The sequence below is a fragment of the Aplidium turbinatum genome, chromosome 16 (genome assembly GCF_918807975.1).
Source record: "Aplidium turbinatum chromosome 16, kaAplTurb1.1, whole genome shotgun sequence".
Classification (NCBI taxonomy): Eukaryota; Metazoa; Chordata; class Ascidiacea; order Aplousobranchia; family Polyclinidae; genus Aplidium; species Aplidium turbinatum.
The window spans coordinates 7609080-7631152 of record NC_137487.1 but is presented as its reverse complement, the minus strand read 5'-3'; the positions used below and the strand labels follow the sequence as shown (position 1 = coordinate 7631152).

Genomic DNA, 22073 nt, shown 5'->3' with positions numbered 1-22073 from the left:
ATAGGTTCAAAAGTGCAAGGTCATAAAATGAACATAAAATCAATTGGCATTGCTTTGACAAAGTAAATGTATTTTACTTGCTCTTGATGTCAACGGACGTTGAATTTAAGCTAAAATGGCTGTTTGTTTAATTGCTTAAATGTATAAGCAGTTGTGTTTGTTTATCGCTGTTTAGTTCTTTGAAGATAATACGATCTTTGAAGGGAGAGAGAGCGGCTGCTTCTTAATTGACCTTTTACTCTCTCATACATCAGACACTTTGGTCGCTGACAGCGTAAGAATCTTATCTCAGCTGGAGCAATTTGATTTCTGCATGTCATGTTGCTATTTTTTCAATGATTTTCTTCCCATGTTAGATCAATTGGTTAGATAGCGATACACCAGTTATCAATCATGCGAAGATACCTCAGTCATTGGATTACCTTACACGGTTCCCTCTTAAATAATTGAATTTTTTAGAATAGTGCTTGTTTTTAGAAAGTGATTTAAATATAAAATTTAGATGCTTGAATAGTCTAAAAATGGAGACTGAGTTCTTTAACTTAAAATATATGAATTATTATCAGTTATTTTGTATTAGCCCTTACACCTGTATTGAAAATATGCTTTATTTTACAATTATTGTTAATTAAGAGAAGTTAATTTCAATCATGTTTGGAGGGAGATTGTTTATAGCTACCAATCACAAACCATGAGCCCATAATTATCTTTCCAAATGCAATGCTTGAATTTTAAACCATAATCGTAGCGTGAAAACTTAATACCTGTTTCAAATCTCTTCTTCTTTTCTCATTTTGTTAGTACGATTATTTCAAAGCGTGTTTTCAGCTGAATTTTGATTGATGGATATCAACAAACAATTTTTCCAGCATTTTTTTTTATTTATCTATATAATTAAGGCAATAATTAAACTCCAAAAAGTCATTAAACAAAAGAATGGTGATGGTCTATAATACTACAAGGTGTGAAATGGTGATTTATCAAATCAGCAAAAACAGCGTACGGTAGTTTAAAAACACAGCCGCACTTTGTCAATCACAATTTTTCGTTCTCCAAAACAAGAATTCTAAAACGGATTTACCAATTTTATTTCATCCTTTTTATCGATTCCAATATACTCACTGAATCAATTGATATTATTAGGTGAAACAAGGTAGAACGAATTAACAAGGGTCAGGTGTAATAATCCCTCAGCTAATTAAAAATTATTTTCATCATCGCATTTTTGTAAAAACAAAAGGTAGGCCTATATATCAATGATAAAAGCCGTTTAGGTAGCAATCACTGAATAAAAATACTGCAGTAAAATTAAAAGACACAATATGATAGCTTGACAGTGCTACGAGTCTTATCATAACAATACAAATTTTCAACTGCGACTCCGGACAGTAGTAAGTCACATCTACACCATACAAAAGTATAAAACATTTCAACAAGGTAGCTGCTATAAAAAATGGAATGATACATTTGAGTAAAAACGTTGTTAAAAGTTTAGAAAATAGACGAAATGCAACGAGTGTCTGTGATCTGCACCTCCAAACTTCTGTTTTATTTTAAATAACTTTCTGTAGTGCAGCAAAACAATGCATTAGCCATACAACGAGCATTTCCCAACAAACTACAGTGGAAGGTCATACGATTTAGTCATCTTTAATTTGATTTACCAGCGTTACGTTTCTTCACAAGGTTCGCCTTATCTTAGTTGAACCATAGGCATACGAAACCGAGCAACGTGATCAAGTTTAATATCTTCAAGTTTATTACATTTACATAAACATAAAACTACGCAACAAATTAAGTATCGAACGTTTTCGACATCACAAGATGTCCTCTTCAGGAATAACATATATACAATTTTACTACATCTGAATAAAATACAATGGTTATTATAACTATAAACAGGAAAAAAAACAAAAACTGCACAGTACTGTGCAGTAAGTAAGCAACTTAAGTTCAGATGTGCAGTAAGTTCAGATGTAGTAAAATTGTATATATGTTATTCCTGAAGAGGACATCTTGTGATGTCGAAAACGTTCGATACTTAATTTGTTGCGTAGTTTTATGTTTATGTAAATGTAATAAACTTGAAGATATTAAATTTGATCACGTTGCTCGGCTTCGTATGCCTATGGTTCAACAAGACAAACTCTCTACCGAAGCTCTATTAACTTAGTTGATTTATCAAAAATCAATGTAAGTATAATTAAAATGAAGAATATTTACATTTTCTCAAAAAGATCTGCCATCATTTTAGATTTTGAATCGATGAAAAATTAACTACTAGAGTAGCCTATACGTTAAATTTACCCTTTGTGCAAGAATATTTAAATATATCCCTGGATGGCTGCCCCTGTCAATGCTACTAGGTAGGCCAAATGCTCCAGTGGGTGTACATTGTACAACTACAAGCAGGGCATCTATCGGACTTGGCTATAATTTTTACAATTATTTTTTCTTAACATATTTCACGAACCAAACATGATTTTAATTGTTCAAACCTTTGTAGCCTAGATTAGAGCTGCATTGAAAGATGCAAATGGTTCATCGTGAATTTTTTGTAAAACGGGAAAATAGAAAAAAGTATGAGACAGTTTGTTTTCAGTTTACTTCAATTTCCAATGACGTATTTTTCTGTTCTTTTGTCTTGGGTGCATTAGACAGTTCCATGTCAATGGTTGGATCAGGGGTCTTCCTCGGTCTCCCTTTTGGTTTCAATTGAGTTTCTGACATAGAACCGTTCAGTTGACCCTGAAAACCACATAAAATTAGAAATTAACTAAAGTCTATTAATGAATTAACCTGGCTTGAAAAAAACACGTTCTGTTTGATAAAAAAACATTAATCCAACTAAAACGCAATACAATTTTTCTGATGATCAACTTGCAATGACATAGCCCAGGGTGGTCCAAACCCTGGCACGCGGGCCGCATGCGGCCCGCGTGAAGCTTTTGTGCGGCCCGCGAACACTTTGTGCATGCCGGAATTATCAGTGCTAAATCCAAGGTTTAAAATACACCTACGTTTTATAAATACACTACATTCGCCACAACCCTAAATAAATTGCGCATAATCGAGTCAGTAGGTAGGCTAACTATGAGGGAACAATGTCGGTTTGTGACGACACAAACGTGCGTTGATATTTTGCTTTTGTTGCTAGCACTTTCTCCTATCCGTTATGAAGGCACTGTCTCCGTTATGAAGCGATTAAAAAGCGACACAAGGAACAGAATGGCTGATGAAACCCTGGATCCTTGCTTACGTCTGTCGACCACTGAATTTAAACCAGAGATCGACACTGTATGCAAAAGCAAAAAACAATAAATTGTTTTGGTTTGCTAATTTGTTGACGTGTTATGTATCGCATCTTTTTTACTAGCTGAAGATCACTTTTTGAGTCGCAAGCAGAGATTGAAAAGTCAGTTAGGCGTGAAGCAAAACATTAGGTTGATCAGAACAGCAAACTCAGTCCTTTCATTGCATCTGTATTTTGTCAGCGACAAGATTTGTTAATGTTCATAGCATGCAAACAGTAAGAATGTAGCTAAAACAGATCGAAATCTATAGAAAATAAGTTCAAAATTGCAACCTAGTTAAGTTTTTATTTAACAACGTTTCTACTTTTAGCAACGCGTTATCATTTCTCACTATGCGGCCCGTAAAGTTTTTCTCAGACCCTAATGTGGCCCTACATGTTCGCAGTCTTGGACCACCCTGACATAGCCTAAGCAGAAGCACTTGATTTTTTTTATAATCTAAAGTGCATATTTTTCACTGTTGTCAGAAAAAACTTTGATGGAAAAAATTATCGGTTAATCTCTGACATCATAATATGTCGAAAAACAAGAAATAGGATATCTGACAATGCAAGATTTCACATAGCCTGCAACAATTTTGTAAATATTGTTCATGGTGCTTTCAATGATGTTTTAATCAATTTGAAGTCAAGCGCTTTAGTCAATGCAATTGTTTCAATCTTAAAGCGGATGAGTTCACTGGAAGTTTCGAGGCTCACGTTATTGTCACTTTAGTGTAGCAGGTTTAATTCAATTAACTTTAATGTAGGCCGCATAAAAAATAATTATGCATAAATGATGATTGTGCGCAGTGAATAGTAGGCTAATGCTTCCATAGTTGGTTTGACAAACAAAAGTAACAAGATCTTCTTAAAAAGCTTTTTTTACAAATGGCCCATAAAATTAAATTCAGGCACGAAAGATAAGAGACTTACTTTCTTTGATAATATGAATCAGATAACATATTTTTGACTTAAAAGGAAACTTTGATGGATGGGGTTTTCGTATTAAAGCAGCCCAGCCTTTTACGAGGCACACGCGTTGCATGTATAATTTATAATTGCCTATCGTCAATGAGCTGGTGAGTAACCATTATCATATTCTTTACGTTTTTTCCTGTACAAAGTAATTTTGGCGAGTCCTATTTTTAAATTTGGACCTTCAAAGATCTTTAAAAAGTACATTGTCTGCATCGACTAATACCCTCTGAAAATATGAAAGACTAGCACGGTTTTAAGAATGAAAATATCGGGTTGCAGTCAGTTGACAAAGCAGTGAGGCGTATGTACCTAATGCGTTAATAGCTATTGCAAGAGGTACGTGTGCTTATCATTTGCATACTTCAACAAAGTATGGCTTAAAAACCATTTACAAGAGCCAGGCGTTGAACTATTGAACTTAGCTTGTAAACTAATAGTAATAACTTTGCTCATTTTTGTGAAAACTCAAAAATATGTTAACAAGCCTTTTTATAAAACCAATTATATTTAATAATTGTCAGAGAGTAGACACAGCTGGATAATCTAAAAGCACCATTATCCTAAATTATAACACCACGGAATAAGATCATAGCGTTTATACGCTGAACATTTGTTGCCTTGTTCAGTAAGTGTGAATAATAGCCTATGTGCTGTAATACAAACGAATTTTGTGATTCGAAAAAATCGGAAAAAATTTTGATGTTCCTGATTTTGATAATAAACCTTTCTCGAAAAAAAAATATATTTATTTTACTTCATTTCACTACGGTAGGCTGAGTTTCTGTGCAGTAATTTTGCTTTTATGTCTTTCATTCTTTGTTTGCTCTTTTTTTCAACAACACAAGGTATTATCGTAAACTATGCAGATCAGCCTACTTTAATTATAAACATAAAGAACGTAGGCCTACCACAAAAACGACATTGGCTTAATGGTTTGAGCTCCATAATATGATTTACAGTCAAGCTATAGAGTTGACATTGATTTTGAAGGCAGTAGCTTAACTGTTTCAGTTTTTTTAACTATCACGCATCAATATCTTTGAAAGTGACACGTTGCGTTTTCTGAAAATATCGCGAGGTCTCATCGTTTTCACAACTGCATATATTGCGGAAAAAGTGCGTGACTAACTGGGTGATGTTAGACCAGGCTCTTTGAAAACGCTTTGTAGATATTGTGTATTTTGGGGGTAGTCTAATTCTTTAAATGAGGTCATGGGGGGCTATAGATTAAAATATTTCAACACGATTGTCCAATATAAGCTCTTATGCAATAGATTGAGTTTAGCTTTCAGCAGCATGATCGTTGCTTACTTCACAATGTAGATTTTAACGATCTGTTTTAACTTGATACTGCGATTTCGCGGTAGGAATAGAGAATTGCACTAGCTTTTGGAACACTGCAGTTCCTTAGTTATGTGCTATGACGAACATAGCGTGGCCTAGTAAGCCATAGTAAGCCTGGATACAACAAAAAAAATCTATCTTTGCATTATTAATCAAGTTTAGCATCTTCAAGTTTATTACATTTACATAAACATAAAACTACGCAACAAATTAAGTATCGAACGTTTTCGACATCACAAGATGTCCTCTTCAGGAATAACATACATACAAATTAACTACATCTGAAAAAAATACAATGGTTAACTAACTAAATCTTGTGATGTCGAAAACGTTCGATACTTAATTTGTTGCGTAGTTTTATGTTTATGTAAATGTAATAAACTTGAAGATGCTAAACTTGATCACGTTGCTCGGCTTCGTATGCCTATGGTTCAACAAGACAAACTCTCTACCGAAGCTCTATCATTATTAATCAGTTTTATCTATTTCACATACATACAACGTAGTTTTCATAAATTTCTACCTGCTTTTTCCACTTCATTCTTCTGTTTTGGTACCATGTTTTAACTTGCAGCTGAGTTAGGCCAAGACTGTCGGCCAATTCCATTCGATCAGGTGTAGAAAGATACTTTTTTTGTTCAAATTTTTTCTCCAAGCCCATGAGCTGTAGCTCAGTGAATACCGTGCGACTTCTCCTGCATTTCTTTGGTTTACAATCCTGAAAATGAAACCCAGATGCCCAAATGTACAAAAAGAAAATCACATGACTTTGAGTATAAAAAAAGAAATGGAATGACGGAGCGTCTAATCATGAAGTATCAGAAGAACTCCCAACATCAGTTGTCATATCGATTTCCAGAAAGCAAACAATTTTATTTAAAATGTACTGGACATATAAAACATTGCTGAAACATGCTGTTTAGCAGACTACCATTAACAAAAATATTCTAATTAAATCACATTCTGAAAGGGTAAGTTACACCAAAAGGTGTACCGTATCTTTAAACGTTTTGTTGATGTTATAAACTTCAAAGAATTTTCATTACAAGGTCATGAAACGTTTCACACTTAGCAAAAATTACACTGATTATGGGGTTTTTGGAAAGATGAAAGAAATTCGATGAATAGTCAAAACCTAAATCTGTTTTAATTAAATTTTAATACAAACGTTTCTTGGCCGCACTAAATTTTATGTCTAGGGTGCATAATTAAACAGATGACTTGCAAAAGTTTTTATGATTATGATTCAACTTCAAACGAGATGTCGACCGTTGCCACAAATAAAAAAAACATCTGGGTCGAAAACTTAAAAAAGATGTAACTTTTATCTTTAACCATTTTGCTTTCCCTTGAGCGCATTTTAATATATGCCAAAGCAACAATGGCTAAGCTTTGCCACAACACAATACTTACCCCATTGTTAGATGAATCACTGGGACTTGACATGTCCCTTCGTAAATACATCGGCATTCCGGATGAAATTTGATTGAAAGGGTGAGGGAAACGCTGGGAAAATGACGATGGAAGTGGCAATGAATGGTTTCGAAAAAAAGAGGTGGCTTCCATTAAATTATCGCTGTTTGATTCTTTGATCAAGGTGGTATCTCCTCTCACAAATGGAATGCTCCCTGGAGGTGAGACCTCTGCAGCCGGAAGATGAATACGTGGACGATGAACGACGTCTGTCCTCTGCGGGAATTTACTTGCAGAAGATGGACAAGTGAATGGAAATAATCCGTAGAAGTTTGGAAGATTTTCTACGAATAAAATGTTTGTGATCCTTTAGTTTTTGCAAGACAATCTTATCGATTTTAAACGTTATTTTGATCTGGTTTAATTTGAAAATGATTGAATATCGTAAATATAGTTTCAATTTTGAAAAAGAACATTTTACTGTATTTGAAAAACAAAGCTTTAAAATGTGTAAAGCTGATATGTTTCTTTGTTTCTACCTGAGAAATGGTCTTAAGTAAATTAAAATGTGATTAAAAGGATTTTAAACATCATTTTTTGTGTTGGTAAATCTAAACAAAAAATATTGACAAATTAAGTTAATCAAATCCTGTTAATGAAACAACATTGCAATCATAGAAATTAATACGTCTTCTTTTGAGTCATCAAGTTGATAGCATAGCCTACCGCAAACCAATGCTGTTATCGCTATCGCAGGAATATTCCATATCTTTTAACTGCCATTTGACTTGTTGTCGTCGAATTAAAAGTAAAGTCTTTTGTAAAAACTTCATTGAACTATAAACAACTTTAATGAGCTACATCAAAATGATTTTGAACCACCCTTTTATGTTCCTGGTGTGCTTTGAACCGCGCATTTGATAGGCTGTTAAAAGCATCTTATTAAGCAAAAGGCGATCAATTTGTTTAATCAAAAACACAAAACAAAGTTCAACTTCAAAGACTAAAATCGAATCGTTTTTAATTACCTGAAATATTTGGACAAGCTGAGAGAAGTGCCGGAGAAATGGAAGACGTAGGAGAAGGTTGAACCAGTTTCTGTTGCTGTTGGGCTAACGTGATAGCGGCGAGAAGAGAACTTGAATTTTGAGAATACTGTAATGCAATGAATTAGTTTATTAAGATAATGTATACACATACAAAGAAAATTAAAAAATATATCAAAACTTCAAACTTAGGAAAGGGGAGTAGGCTATATGAAATTGTTAATTATGAGCTGTAGGCAACCTTGAAACGTCATATAGCTTAACATTTCGTCCAACAATCTCATACTTCACAGATATTACAAATTTGCAACAATGCAATAACAACTACTGGCACACGACCTTTGATACAGAAAGGCATTTTCTGAGTCAACTAAAAAAGTAAGGGTATAATTTTATGTTTTCATATCTGCACCTGTTGATAAAGGGCAGCCATGCTAGGGGAGGAAATGGAGCTGCTAAATGAAGGGTTGTAATGCTCCATAAGTGTTGCCGTGTCAAAAGGATTAGGTAAATCGTTTGAGGATAATAAAGGATCAGATTGCCAGTTTAAAGACGGAAAAGCCATTTGCAGGTAACGTCTAATCTCTCTAGCGCTGTTGGTATCATTGGGAGAGTGTTTGTTGAAATTTGAATTCTTCTCTTCTTGGTTCTGACAGTTGGATTCAGACTTGTTTGAGCTTCGTCTGTCTTCGTGGGGCCTTTCGGTGATCTCATGTGAACGTGAGGACTTTACATGGTGTGTAGGAAGACGAGAATTTATGTCACTTTCTCTAGCACGATATCTGTGTTCAAGAGCAGGATCTTCGTCGTCCGATTGCATTTCATCTGATTTCGCGTCTTCATCATCACTCAAAAGACTTCGTTTCCTTAAATGGCGAGTCTCGCGCTTCATTTCATCTGTCATCCCTAAAAGAAGATTGTGAATTTTTTTTATACAAAACTAATTTGGAAATATGACAAAGAATGAATCGATATAACAAAAATGCTTGATTTTGTGAGCGCATTCGTCTTTGTGTGAAAGCTACATACAATACGATGACAAGCTTTGTTTTGGTGCTTTCCAAAAAATATTATTAAATAATTGCAAAGTCTTGTAAAGATTGGCAACTCCAATGTTTACGCAAATTTAAATAGGCTACAAAAGTCTCACATTTTTTCCACGGCAACCAAGTAAAAACATTTTTTCAGCCATTCTTGATTCGGATTGCTTTACATATGAACGACAGTAGATAAAAAAAAAAACTACTGAAAGGTCACTGAATTGTTATAAGTTTTTGTTGGTTGGTTTCTCGCAAGCTAATACGTTAAAAAACACAAATTACTTGTTTATAAAAGACCAGATAGTCTCTATAAGCGCAACAACAACAGCTACATGTACACTGTACAGTATTTTGTTTTTTGGGTTTGTGCTAAACATTTGCCGTTTTAAAGCTTAATTGAATAGACAAGTTGGGAACTTTTGCCGAAATTACAAAGACAACCTAGACTCTGGGTGTCGGGAGAGGGGAGCTTATCGGGAGAGGAGTGTTATCAAAGAGAGAGGTAAAACCCATGTTCTTTGGAATCTTGAAATTCAGGTTTAATTCTTCCTCATAGGAATTCTGCGTATACCATTGCTATTCCACTTATTCAAATAGAAATATATTACACAAGAAAGTTGTTATCTGTAATAACAACCACTAGAAATCTGCTTTATAGAGAATTTACTTTTTATCAAGGTATACTATCAAACCTTCGCACGTTTAAATTAATTACGTCCGAAGTTCGGGTATTTTATATTTAATAACAACAAACCAAAGCATAAAAAGTTTTTTAAGTGTTCCCCTTCAACAGAATTTGTATATTTTGGACTATGTTCTTTGCCCGTTTCGTAAAGATAAGCTAGCCCATTACAATATTTTTAATCAATGAATTATGTTTTTATTCTAACGCTTTGTCTGCCAGAAGCTATAGACTTCTTCAGGTCGTACTTGGCATCGTTTTTAACAAAATTGGCAACATGATGGTCATGTTTTGGTAAATAAACTCACTCAAGTTTTTCATCGTTTGCAATACCAGAGCAAATTAATTGATTTTTAGTTTTTAAAATGTGTAGATGTGTGGGACAGGTGGCATTAAACGTTTAAATAGTTTTCTACGTTTATTTGCAGTATGTTGTTTATATCTTGCTTCGAGATTGACCTCAAAATGGCGCAGTGAAGTAAATTTTCACTTCGTACATTTTTCTCTGAATGAAAGCAAACTGAATGACATGTAGACCCATGCTATATGTTTCAAGTGTTTTTTTTTATACAAGAAATTAATTATTCTACAAGCTTTAGTCGAAAGCAAATAAATTCAAAGGAAAATTTAATCGTAGAAACACTTGGTTTTCATTAATTAAAAAAATGTAATATACCAGTAACGGAGTCGGTTTTTAAAGTGGTTCGAGCAGACTCTTGAACTATACGCCAACTGCATTAGCGAGTTTGCATGTGTTTCTTTCTATTTATAATTAAGGTTTTTCCGTTTTTGAAAGCTAGATTAAAGATGCGCAAGGTACAACAAATAGTTATAAACAATTTTTAGTAAGAACTCCAATGTGGTCTATTCAATGCTGGCTTGCCCTGTTTTTAGATATAAACATATTTTAATAAAAAAAATACCAACAAAATGTGATTTGCTAAACGGCTAAGTGAAGTTTCTTGTAAAAAAAGCGGAAAATATACACGTGGTATACCAGATCTGCTTCATTTGATAATATGCCAACTTTTCTTGGAAGATACTCGAATAAATTCAACAGCTAAGGGTGCATCAAATTCTTCTCGAGAGACGTCAATCATGATTGTCAGACAAAAATACAACAACGATAATGGCCTGCTTCAATAACTTATCTGTTATCGTCAAACAATGCCGCTAAGAGTTGAAGTCACAGCTTACTTGCATTTACTCTTATCAGAAATCGAAAATTGATTTATATGACGTTAACACGGTCAAAACCTCCCGAAATCCACGAAACATCAATAAACTTTTTATCGTAAATTGAATCTTTCCCTTCAAGATAACGATTAAAAATTAGATGATTATTTATAGACGAGATTACGAGTCAAAGCTTTTGCCACATTTTCCCCTTAATTGGAAATAAGAACCATCTTGGGTTAGCTCAAGTTAAGCTCAAACGTCACAACGGCATAGAAATGCTCAAAAAAACTAATCGACTCTCCCAGCTTAACAAAGAATATGAATTAAGCCGTTTTGTCGATGTGTTTTGTTGTTTTTTAATTCTCTGAAAACAAGAAGCTGCGGTAAATATTATTCGTGCTTTGAACTTCGGTTGCAATTGATGTGGTTCTGCCATTTGAACATTGATGATGTCAGTCATACATCTTCAAAAACAATTTTAAATCAAATTCACTAAAGATTGTAACTTACTGGCCAACACGTTTGCAACCAATTTTAGCAAAAGTTCTTTGACGCAACAGATGTCATCGTATACACCTTTGATGGAGTTTAGCTTTAAAAGTGACCCACAAAAATTCTTTTTAGGAACATGACAAAAATCCAACCAATGACCACTTAAACTTGCTACCACTGAAGTGATCAAAACTAACAATGTTTAACTCAAATTGATTTCATACTTAGCGTACTGTACAATGCTTATGGTAATTCCAAACGTTGTTAAAATATCATATAAATTTGCCAATAATTGCTTTAAGGTAAATTCTATTATTTTTTTGAGCGGTTTAAAAAGAACAACATCCCGACAGCAAATGAACATATTTTTTATCTGGATTCAACTTCCTGCTTTTGTTAAAAATGGTATTTTTAAAAGGCCTCGATAGCCTACAATTCATTTCTAATTGAATAAAAAATTCTTAAGATTTTACTAAAGGTGAACTAAATTACTTTTTGACAAGAATTATAATAATTTCTTCCACTTCAAGTTTTTCTGCTTAACATTTTACTGAGGTTCATATCATATCATTTTATTTTTCGTCATTAACGTCATTAACACGGGACGAAAAAGGTATTATATTAACTACAATAGTCGATATAGGCCTACCAGCACCGTAATGAACGGAAAAGGTGGCTAAACCTTGAAAGGTTTAAAGCGTACCTGAATAGTAGATCATGCAGTATGTTATATAGAGTATTTGTAGTTAGCACGGCCACAAACCCCCCCAAAAAACAGGAAAAATAAAACAAAAACGAAGAGAAACACACATGTACTGTAGTAATAAATCACAGCCTAATGAGGTTCACCAGCACTTTTGCAGTTTAAAGTTATAAAGCATTTAAATTGTAAACAAACTTACGATTTTCTGACAACAATTTAAACTTGTTTCCGAGTGTTGATGATAAAATGGCGTTCATCCCGAATCGAAGAGCTTCTTCTGAATTATAAAGATTGTTTGGAGAACTTTTCTTTTTTTCAATTCCATTGCGAGCTTTATCGAAGCATTCTCCCGGCCAATTCAATGAATCTTTTGATAATTTGGCAAAGATTTGTGATCTTTGATCCAAAAAGTCTTGTTGTTTAAATTTCTCACTTTCTGCGCATCTCGGTTTTTCACCAAGTATGTCATCAATTCGAAAGGAGGAAGACTTCTTTTCATTTTCATAACTGCCTGGTGGTTTATCTTGCAACTCCATAGGAGGGGATATAGAAGAAGATGTTGTAGGAGAAGTAGACCCTTTCTGAAGAATCATGTCCCTTGTCTTCATAAACGTAGGATGAGGAGGAATCGACTGGTGGGGATTTCGACTTGGATGTAATAAAGAATCATTAGCTGTCAAACCATAAAGTAAAAGCTGCCCTTGCGCTCTGTTCATCACTATGTAAATGCTAAAAATTGCTAATGGCCTGCCAATGCAAAAAGTCAAGTTGCAATGTTTTAATATGTACATTATAATAACCAACTTAAAATAAATGCAATTGCTAACGTTTCATGAACATTTTTTTAAAGGGATGAATTGAGTTCGTTTTATCGTGTTACCTTGGTCAGTAACACTTTCAAAGAAGCGTTATTACAAATAGAAATATTTATTTTTATACAGCTGGAAAGCTTTCAGCAACTTACTAAAAAATTACGAAAGGTTAAAAAAGATTGAAAATCTTATCATTTTAAAATGTCTTCGTTTCAAAAGTTTAGGTGCAGATCATAAACAGGACTAAGAAATTTTAAGCGTGAGCTACAAATAGCTGGTTACGAAATACAGTAGTTTCAAAAATAGCACTCTGTTATAAAAGCTCAATCCTTTTTTCCTAAAATAATCTTCCAAGTCGATATCTATGGAAGTTTCAATACCTATTCTGTCAAAGTACAAAAGTTCAAATACCAAAACTTTCGTGAAGTTCCAAATATCGTAACAAAACAACCAACAATAAATTTTGACACTGATACTCATGATAAAGCTGATGTTTTACTGAGTAAACAGGTCACCTCAACGTGTATTAATAGACAATAATTAAAGCAACTATTCGTTCAGAATTCTTAACCTTGAATTTTACTTATCTGTCCCACAATCTTAATGGCAGTTCAATCGGTTCAACAGTTAGACTTTTGACAAAAATGCTTCGCAGGTGCAATTTAAGTCTAAGTACAGCTAGAAAAGAAAGAAAAAACTTTGAACAAGAAGAACTAGACAGATGCTCAACTAATTAGCGACGATATAGTTTGTTGTGACAATAAATCTGATCTTCGGACGTATTATTCACTTGGGCTTAGAGGCTTGACTCTCTATGGCTAACTGTTTTCTCATCACACAATTTAGTGAGGACAATATCCGCCAACCTTGAGTTGCGGGCCTAACTCATTACCTTGCAAGGCTGTAATAAAATCCGCCATTTTACATCTTTTTTACGTCTAATTTCTTGCAATCGACGTAATAAATAAAACATAGCGATTAAATGTCGATTGCTTCGTGGGAAATTGCAAGGGTTAACAGTTGAAATCGGGATTTGTCATTTTAAAAACTTGTTGCTTCAAATTACCAAGATTTATTCTGGCAATTATTGTGCTAAATAAACAAGCCATTTGCCAAGAAACCTCAATGGTAGTTCCATAACAAACTGAGTATACGAAAACAAAATCTCTTCAAAATATCTGCAGTTTAGCATCTGTTTCTCATTCAGGTCATATCAAAACAAGACTTTGCTACTTAGGTTATCAATTCCATCACTTGAGCTTGTTTAAAACTTATTTAAACTTTTCGCTTTTAAAAAGCTTAAAATAGAGTAACGGTAATGTAAAGCTTTAATTTATCAAGACTTTGCTTTGCTATAGTTTAAATAATGTCTGAAATCATCTAAAATAGATAATTAATTGATCCACTGTAATTCATTAGTTTGCAATTGTTTTTGTGTTTGAAATTTACTTCAGTTTGTGCAAAGTTTTTAAATAATTTTAAAACGTTAAGTGGTAATACATTCGTTTGAAAGGTACGAGGTCCTTTCATATTACGATCTAAAATTCACTTGAATGAGTTCAACAATTAGCTCCAAGTTCTTCATATCCGCAAAACTATGACGTGAATATAAATTTTTTTGTGGAAACTTGAAAAAGTTAAAAAGCTTTAAAATAATTTTATTATATTAAAAGTATTGCTAAACATCATGATCCTTTAACTCTGTATGTGTTTATGTTGCGAAAACGCTAGCTCTCTGCGGTATTCTGTAAAAATGATGTGCTTGCAAAAAACAATTGCGCTAATTTATTTGCACTGCTTTACCACTTAGAGCTTTAATTAAGCCAGAATAGAAAGCAAGGATTAAGACACATGTGGAAAATAGACAACGGGTCAAATTCCATACATGGCTTTTACGTATGTAAACAGTTAAACAGTTGTTTGACAAGTCACTCTCCCTTCTTCTGAGCCTGACAAATGAGCTATCTCATCCTCATTTTGTTAACCTTGCCCTTTTTTTACTTGGCTTTACGCGCGTTGTTGTAAATTGCATTACCGGAAAATCTTTTTCTGCCTACACAGGTGCTGTATTTTTTCGGTTCAAGCAACTGATAAATTATGGGCTTTATTTGGCGCAAGCTTCTAACATTATCCCCTTTTTGTTAAAAACATTGTTCAACACGTAGTTTATACACGACCAACAAGAAAACACAAGTTGCTACAACCATTTCCCTTGTTACTTCTTTAAAGTGTTGCTAAAAGACATTTCAGCGAAGTTCGCTTTGTGCGTCCATCGGCATTCTCAAAAGAAAAACGCCCATCTTAAGTCATCTTAGTTTGTAGTTGGTATCCAATTACGGCTAATTCCAACCGGAATTTTTTCTGATTGCCTTCCGCTTTCTTTCGGAGTCAAAACGCCCAACGAATGTATCAGTTTCGAGATTAAATGTTGTTGGAAGAACGTGTGTCATATTTCATTCAAGAAAGGCTTAATTCTTTAAAGCAGATTTTCTTTAATCAAAGTGTCACAAAGTTGAAGTACCCTATTCTGTTAAACTGCTGTGCAGCAGCTGTGCTTCAAAGTCACAAAATGCTTATTCAACAAAAGAGTTCCATTTTTTTAGAGGTTGTTTGGCCATACATGTTACAAAAAGCTTTTTAGAATATATTTGTGGGTTTTTCACAACTTGTGAAACGTTTTTTTAGATTTGTTATAGTTTGCCAATGTATTATCGAATGCTGATCTTTTTCTCAATGTACGTAACACACTAGGATCTATTTTCAAGCTTTAATAATTATAGATATCTATTACACTTAATTAATATTAAATTTCAACACACGTCTTTCAAGTAATTCGTACAAAACAAAGGAAAGCTTTTTAAAGGATTTGTATTGTATGTGAAAGTTAGTATTGTTGTTTTAAAAGTCTTAAATTCATAAAACATCAAAAGCAAAACTGAAAGTGAATGCACAAAACTTGCAAAAAAAATTCGAATGCAAAATTTTAAACCAAAAATATGAGAAACTAGTTATTTACTCTGCCATGTGACAATGTTTTTTAGATGTTGCATTTTCTCAGAGGGACTAGCAAATTTGTTTTCGAAAGTTAATTTACAGTATGTTTAGAAACCAAGAAAATAAAACATGTTGCTTAGTGCAGCTCGCTACGTTACCAGAATCTGTGAATTTGCTTCAAAAGGAAGTGAAGACCCACCCCGATAGCTCAGTTGATTAGCGCGTGACTTCTGGAAGGAAGAAACTTCAATATCAGAACGGCGCTAGTTCGACTCTCGGGGTGTGCGTTTGAGCAACGCACGTTAAGGATTGCTTTCCATTCAGCGGCATTTAATGGATAGAATAATTCCCCGGTAACAAGACTTCAACAATCGGAAACTTCACTTTGTCAATCTCGGTGAGCGGGCATGCGTCAGTGATTCCAAGCCTCTGCAAGTATGCAAAACTGCCAGGATTAAGCTCTGCAAGAAGCTTTACCAGTCCGAGGATAAAGATTCAATCAATCAATCAACTCTCGAAGCCAATTTGCGGTGTCTAGTGAAATGAATTTGGGTCGGGACTAGACAAAGCCGTTTTTAACTTCACTTCAAAACATACACACTGTTCTTTTCCCCACAAGCGATACAATAATAGGTTAATCATAAATTAATTATTGCCTAACGCTGATGTAAGCAATTGAACACCCCTGAAATCTACATTAGTTATTGCCTATGACATCCAACAAGCTCGGATTTATGGGGGGCAGGGGGCCGCCGCCCCCCTTCACCAGAAATTTTGTGAGGAATTGTTGAAGTTGTATGTTTCCGCATCAAATGGTTTGATACGCTTCTAAACAGCAGATATTAGTCCCACAGCGGACTTAACTTATCCGGGGGGGGGGGGGGGGGGGACAGAATAATTTGTTGTTGTTATTATTATGGTAGAAATTATCCATTGTCAGACTCCGTTATTTTCTTTCATACAACTTCAAATACATTTTAATAGCAACATTTGTTGGAGCTGACTGAGCTGAAACCAGCGCTGAACCAAATGACGTCAGTTGAAACAATCTGAAACCTTGAATGGCTGTTTTATAGTTTTTAGCCTTCATTATAATTTCAATCAATTACGATATATGCCTGCAAACATACAAATATCCAATTGGTCATGGATACTGCATATCCTACAGGGTTTTAAACCAGATTTTAAGTTTAGGCTACTTATGCTTAGCAATTTTTATTCAAGCAAAAGTTATTTTTTAAACATTCACAATTGATGAAAATGGCTGTTTATAACATATCGTATATGTCGTAATATCATAATTGTTCATATATGTTTTATCTTTTAATTGATTTTCAAATTTTCTGCCCCCTCCCCCCCGAAAAAAAACTCCTAGACCCGCGCCTGGCATCCAATAAGACTAAAGTATCAGAAAAAAGGCCATATGACAGTCAAAAATGCTGAAATAAGCGTTTGAATGAGAAAAAACAAATATTTTAAGACTTGCTTTTCAGAAGTACCGAAAAAGATGTGAATCGACAAAGTCTACTGTATGTCCCTTACCCTTGTGGAATGTGATTTTTACTTACTTCTACACTTCTACTTCACCAGAAACTGGGCCTTTAAAGTCATATTCGGCATCTACAGTACAATCGCAAATATATTTAAATACATTACACTAAAAGAGGAAAAAACCAATGCTCGGACATTAGTTTGAGCCGACGACGGGTGAAGATCTGAAGCTTGCAATGGATTGGCTTCTTTTTGCATTTGAGGCAGCCGCAGGTCCGTGTGTTCATTGAACGTTGTTAGATCTACATGTCTACCCTTTGGTCGACATACAGGACATTGGTAGAAAATGTGGTATGCAGACTGAAAATTTGAGCCACATGCACAAAATGTGGTGAGTCGGCGAGGCCCCATTGAAACATGTTGCTATTCAAACGGCCCATCCCAGTTCGTAAGCGATTGAGCTTCACCCATTCCTTCCGGGGTAGCTATGCTTCTGGTGGAGCATTAATATTGGGAAGGACCGTGAATAGAATTGGCCTCGTGACTTCTTTCCATTCACTATTCCAAACTTTGGAAATGTGAAAGTTAGAGTTGCAAATAGCTGTAGCATGGCGGGAAAAAGGCCATCGAGGTTTCAAGCGCGGTGGCCTTTGGAGGTGCGATTTTAAGACCATCTGGTTGAGGAGGTGGTCATCTCTTGACATAGCTTTAAAACCAGTCTATGGATTGACTGGCTTTAAAACATAGGTTAATGTACAACTGTAGTGTATATCAAAAATAGAGAATTTAATGTTGATATTTGAATGATAACAAAACGTTGCTAAACAGCAAGTAGACTAGGCTACAAGTTGTGTTTTTTTGAAAGTGTGCTGAGTGGAGTTTGTACTTGTAGTTGTATCGTTTAGAGTTTGTTTTCGTCAACATGGTTGTTAATAGTTTCCACACATTATTTTGCACATTAATAATAATAATAACAACATTTATATAGCGCCACATCCACAGTACAAACTATGCTTCTGGGCGCTGTACTCGGCGATAATGATAAAACAATACACGATAGGCTACTCTCAATCATAATGTTCAATGAAATAGAATGTTAGGCTACCATAAACAAATGATATTTGCTTTTTGTAAAACTGTCGAAAACAAATATTTCAAACCAAACGACAAAGCAACTTGTATGCCAAGGAAAAGCAAAACTAATTCAAATAGTTGTTCAGTAGGCTAGAGTCCAGGCCATTGTCCAGAGTTCAGTAGGCTAAAAAATCCGCATGACTTGGTAAGCTATCCTACCCAGTACATTTTTAGGCTAGATTGTAGCCTAAGGTCAGTTTAGTTCATGTTGGTAAGTCTGACGATATTGAGCACATTTAATATTGTAGACCAGGGCTACTCAACTGGCGGACCGCGGTCCGAATCCGGACCTTGTGGGTGTTGATGGTGGACCTTGGACTTTTGGAAGAATAACCTCATTGCCACGTTTCAGGGCTTCTTTAAACAGATTTATACTGGGAGAAAGCACAATTTTTACTGTGATTATCCTAGTTGCTGAAGGGCTTCGACCCCCAGACTCTCCAACACTTTCTCAGAAATCCAAGTCGAGTTACACTTTACCTAAAAAGTGGTTTGGTACTGGTAATTTAACTTTCGTGGTTGCATGTGAAATAACCTATTCACCGGACCGCTAAAAATATTCAACTTGTCAAACTGGACCTTTGTTAACATTAGTTGAGTAACCCTGTAATGTAGACCATGATTAATTGTTGATTGAAATCTCTTTTAGTTTGTAAAAGGAGGTAAAGCAAGAATGAAAGTAGCATAATGTTTGTTATTATCAGTTTCATATTTATCGTTAATCTTTGAAACAAATGCATTCTTTCCACCCTAAACGTTCCTCGGACAATCAACAGACTGCTATGAAATTACATCTGCCTCAAGAACCACCCTCGCACAATTCTGTTGAAATTAAATGGAATTTCTTGTCTTTAATCATGTGCGGAGGGGTTGGATATTTCTTTTCATGCTTGATTATAGGAAAACATCTCCTCGCTCGTTGTTGAGCAGCTTTATCAAGTCAAAATTCAATCAAATTGAGATAATTAAACGTCCCTGAACGTTGTATCTGTGTATGGTAACTACAGTTGTTTTGATTGATCAAATTGGCTTTGTCAATTCGCTTTGTTTATGAATATCAAGTCTTCTATTTTAAACGGTTTTGTGCAAATAATTATGTTCGCTTACAGTTGAAACTTTGTCATTGTGATACAGTCTGCCCTTCCCAACAAATGAAGGACGTTTTGATTCAAAGAATTAATTAAATTAAAGGACTTCTGTGTTAATTAACGGGCAAATTAGAATGAGTGATTTTGAAATGAAAGAAAAACTATATCGAAACTCATCAGGTTTCTTTATCTGCCGTGAAGAATGCTTAAGCCTTAAAGCTTGCAAAAGTAGGCTAGTTCTAGCATTAACTTATCGGCATACCCATAACGCTTTAAGAAAACATTATGATTTGGACAACTTACAGTATATTAGGTCAAAATACGAAGTTTGCGCTTTGCACCATTGTATATTTTTTGTTTTATGATACAGGTAAACGAAAAGCTTAGCTGCTGGTCGTTGTATTTAAAAGCAAATGCCAGTTTGTGTGTGCAATAGTATTGAAAAAGTGAATACGATATTTTTAACCAACCTCCACGAGCTAAATGTTATTTGGTGTGTACAGCGTATTCAAACAAATGCGACTGCAGTAAACAAAATTAATCCTAAATGAATACAAACCAGCGCAATTAGTGGATAGTTTGAACTCTCACCTTTTGCAGGCAACCACGTTTTCATTAAATTTTACAAATCTTTGGGGCCAAGAATCAAAATACATTCAGTCCGAAAAAAGTGTCGGTCAAACTTTTACTACTCTTATTACAGCTAATTGTGATTGTCGATTAAAACGAAAGGAATTTTGAAGTGTGTAGAAACTAGAACAAGCGGTCTACCTGGCGTCATCACAACACTGAGTAGATTACTACCTACAGAACAGCAAGCATTGCGTTTTTGCTAACTCAACAATACCCTTGTGCTAACCACATCGGCGTATTCTCCACGCCAGCCATCAAGAATTTTTCAAAAATAAATGTTTTCCGGCGGTCGAGTGTACCAAAAGTTGACAGCGATGCATAGTCTACATCAGAGGTGACGAACCTGCGGCCCGTCAAAGAATTTTGTGCGCCCGCAATACAATTTGACAATCGTTCATGCATTAAAGACAAAAGTCATCTCAAAGCTGTTTTATGCGTTCACTGGTACACCTTTCCTTTGCTATTTTCTTGTCCTAAACACTATTGCTTAAAAAAGTCCTTACGGGTCGAGGGCTCGAGGCTTACAGATGAAAATCTTAGTATGCAGTTGAGAGTTGCCACATCGTCTGTTTGACCTAATATTGAACGCTTAGTCATAGAAGTAGTAGTAGTCTAGTCTATAGTCATACTCTAGAAGTACATGGCTTAGTCAAGCAAAAAACTTTCCAAAAATCCCACTAAGGAACAAAATCTAATGCTTCAATGTTATTTTTTAATATTTTGTGCTTCAATGCTGCATTACATAGCTTCAGCTGTATGATTCGCACGGACTTTTGTTTGTTGTTTGAAAAAAATAATTTCGTTAACTGATTTGTTGTTTTGGAGCATAATGGTCGAAACAATTAGTCAACTAAGCAAAAAGGATAGAGCCAAAAAAGAAGAAATAATACTTGTATGAAAGCAAACGCTTCGAAAATTAAACTGTCTTCATTATCAGTGCAAGTACTGTTCCTCTATCCTTTTTGCTCAAGTTGATGTTTTTATTTTTTACTGTTGTATGTTTCGATTTTGCGTAAGATAATTTCAACCGTGTGGGTTTTAGCCTATTACTTTCATCTGCCGTTTGTTAGTTTTCATGAATAGGCTAATATCTTGAGTCGCTTCTAAAAGATTTCATAGTTGATTACGATTAAAAAGTTGTGTGGCCCGATAACTCATGTGTAATTGACAAAGTGGCCCGCGACCGCAAAAAGGTTCGTCACCCCTGGTCTGCATGCTTCAACCAGCAGGGCTCATCATTAGTATCAGTATCGAACAGAGAGAAATTGGCCAATAAATTTTAAGCGTTTTCTCGCAATGTTAGTTAGCCTATGCAATTTCTACGCAAACATGCGCATTGCAAAATGAGAGGGAAATTTTTCATGACAGCATTTCTGCGAGAGATTCGCTACCTAAACAAAAACGTCAAATCTACAATTTACGGATGTGGACTTATGCTCTTTGAGCATTTTATCGTTGATTAATTAATTATCAGCATCACATTATGGATGCAAATTTGTTTTGACTTTTGTTGTTAGTGTAAATACTTTTCTATAACAGATAGGCCTATCAGTTTCTCATCGACATGACTGAGGGTGGCTGCTTGACTCGAAGACCATCGTGGTCACTTCGCAGCTTCCCATTGTAGTTACTTGAAGCATTTGCTTGATTGAACAATGCAGTGCACATTTACTACTTTCCGCTGTTAATTTATTATTATGCGTATTGTGTCATTTAATGTTTAGCTGTTTTGATATTGCACAACAAAAT

General features: G+C 34.8%; 1 protein-coding gene across 1 annotated transcript; it reads right to left on the bottom strand.

Moving 5' to 3' along the window:
• Positions 1 to 2131: 2131 nt before the first annotated feature.
• On the bottom strand, positions 2132 to 12888 carry LOC145785150 (uncharacterized). The gene is made up of 6 exons (XM_082596849.1): positions 12372 to 12888; positions 8489 to 8982; positions 8059 to 8185; positions 7031 to 7374; positions 6141 to 6335; positions 2132 to 2748 (listed from the first exon to the last, which is right to left on the bottom strand). Exons 1-6 carry the CDS (start codon positions 12886 to 12888, stop codon positions 2599 to 2601), a joined length of 1827 nt encoding a protein of 608 aa, XP_082452975.1. The 3' UTR covers positions 2132 to 2598.
• Positions 12889 to 22073: the final 9185 nt, after the last annotated feature.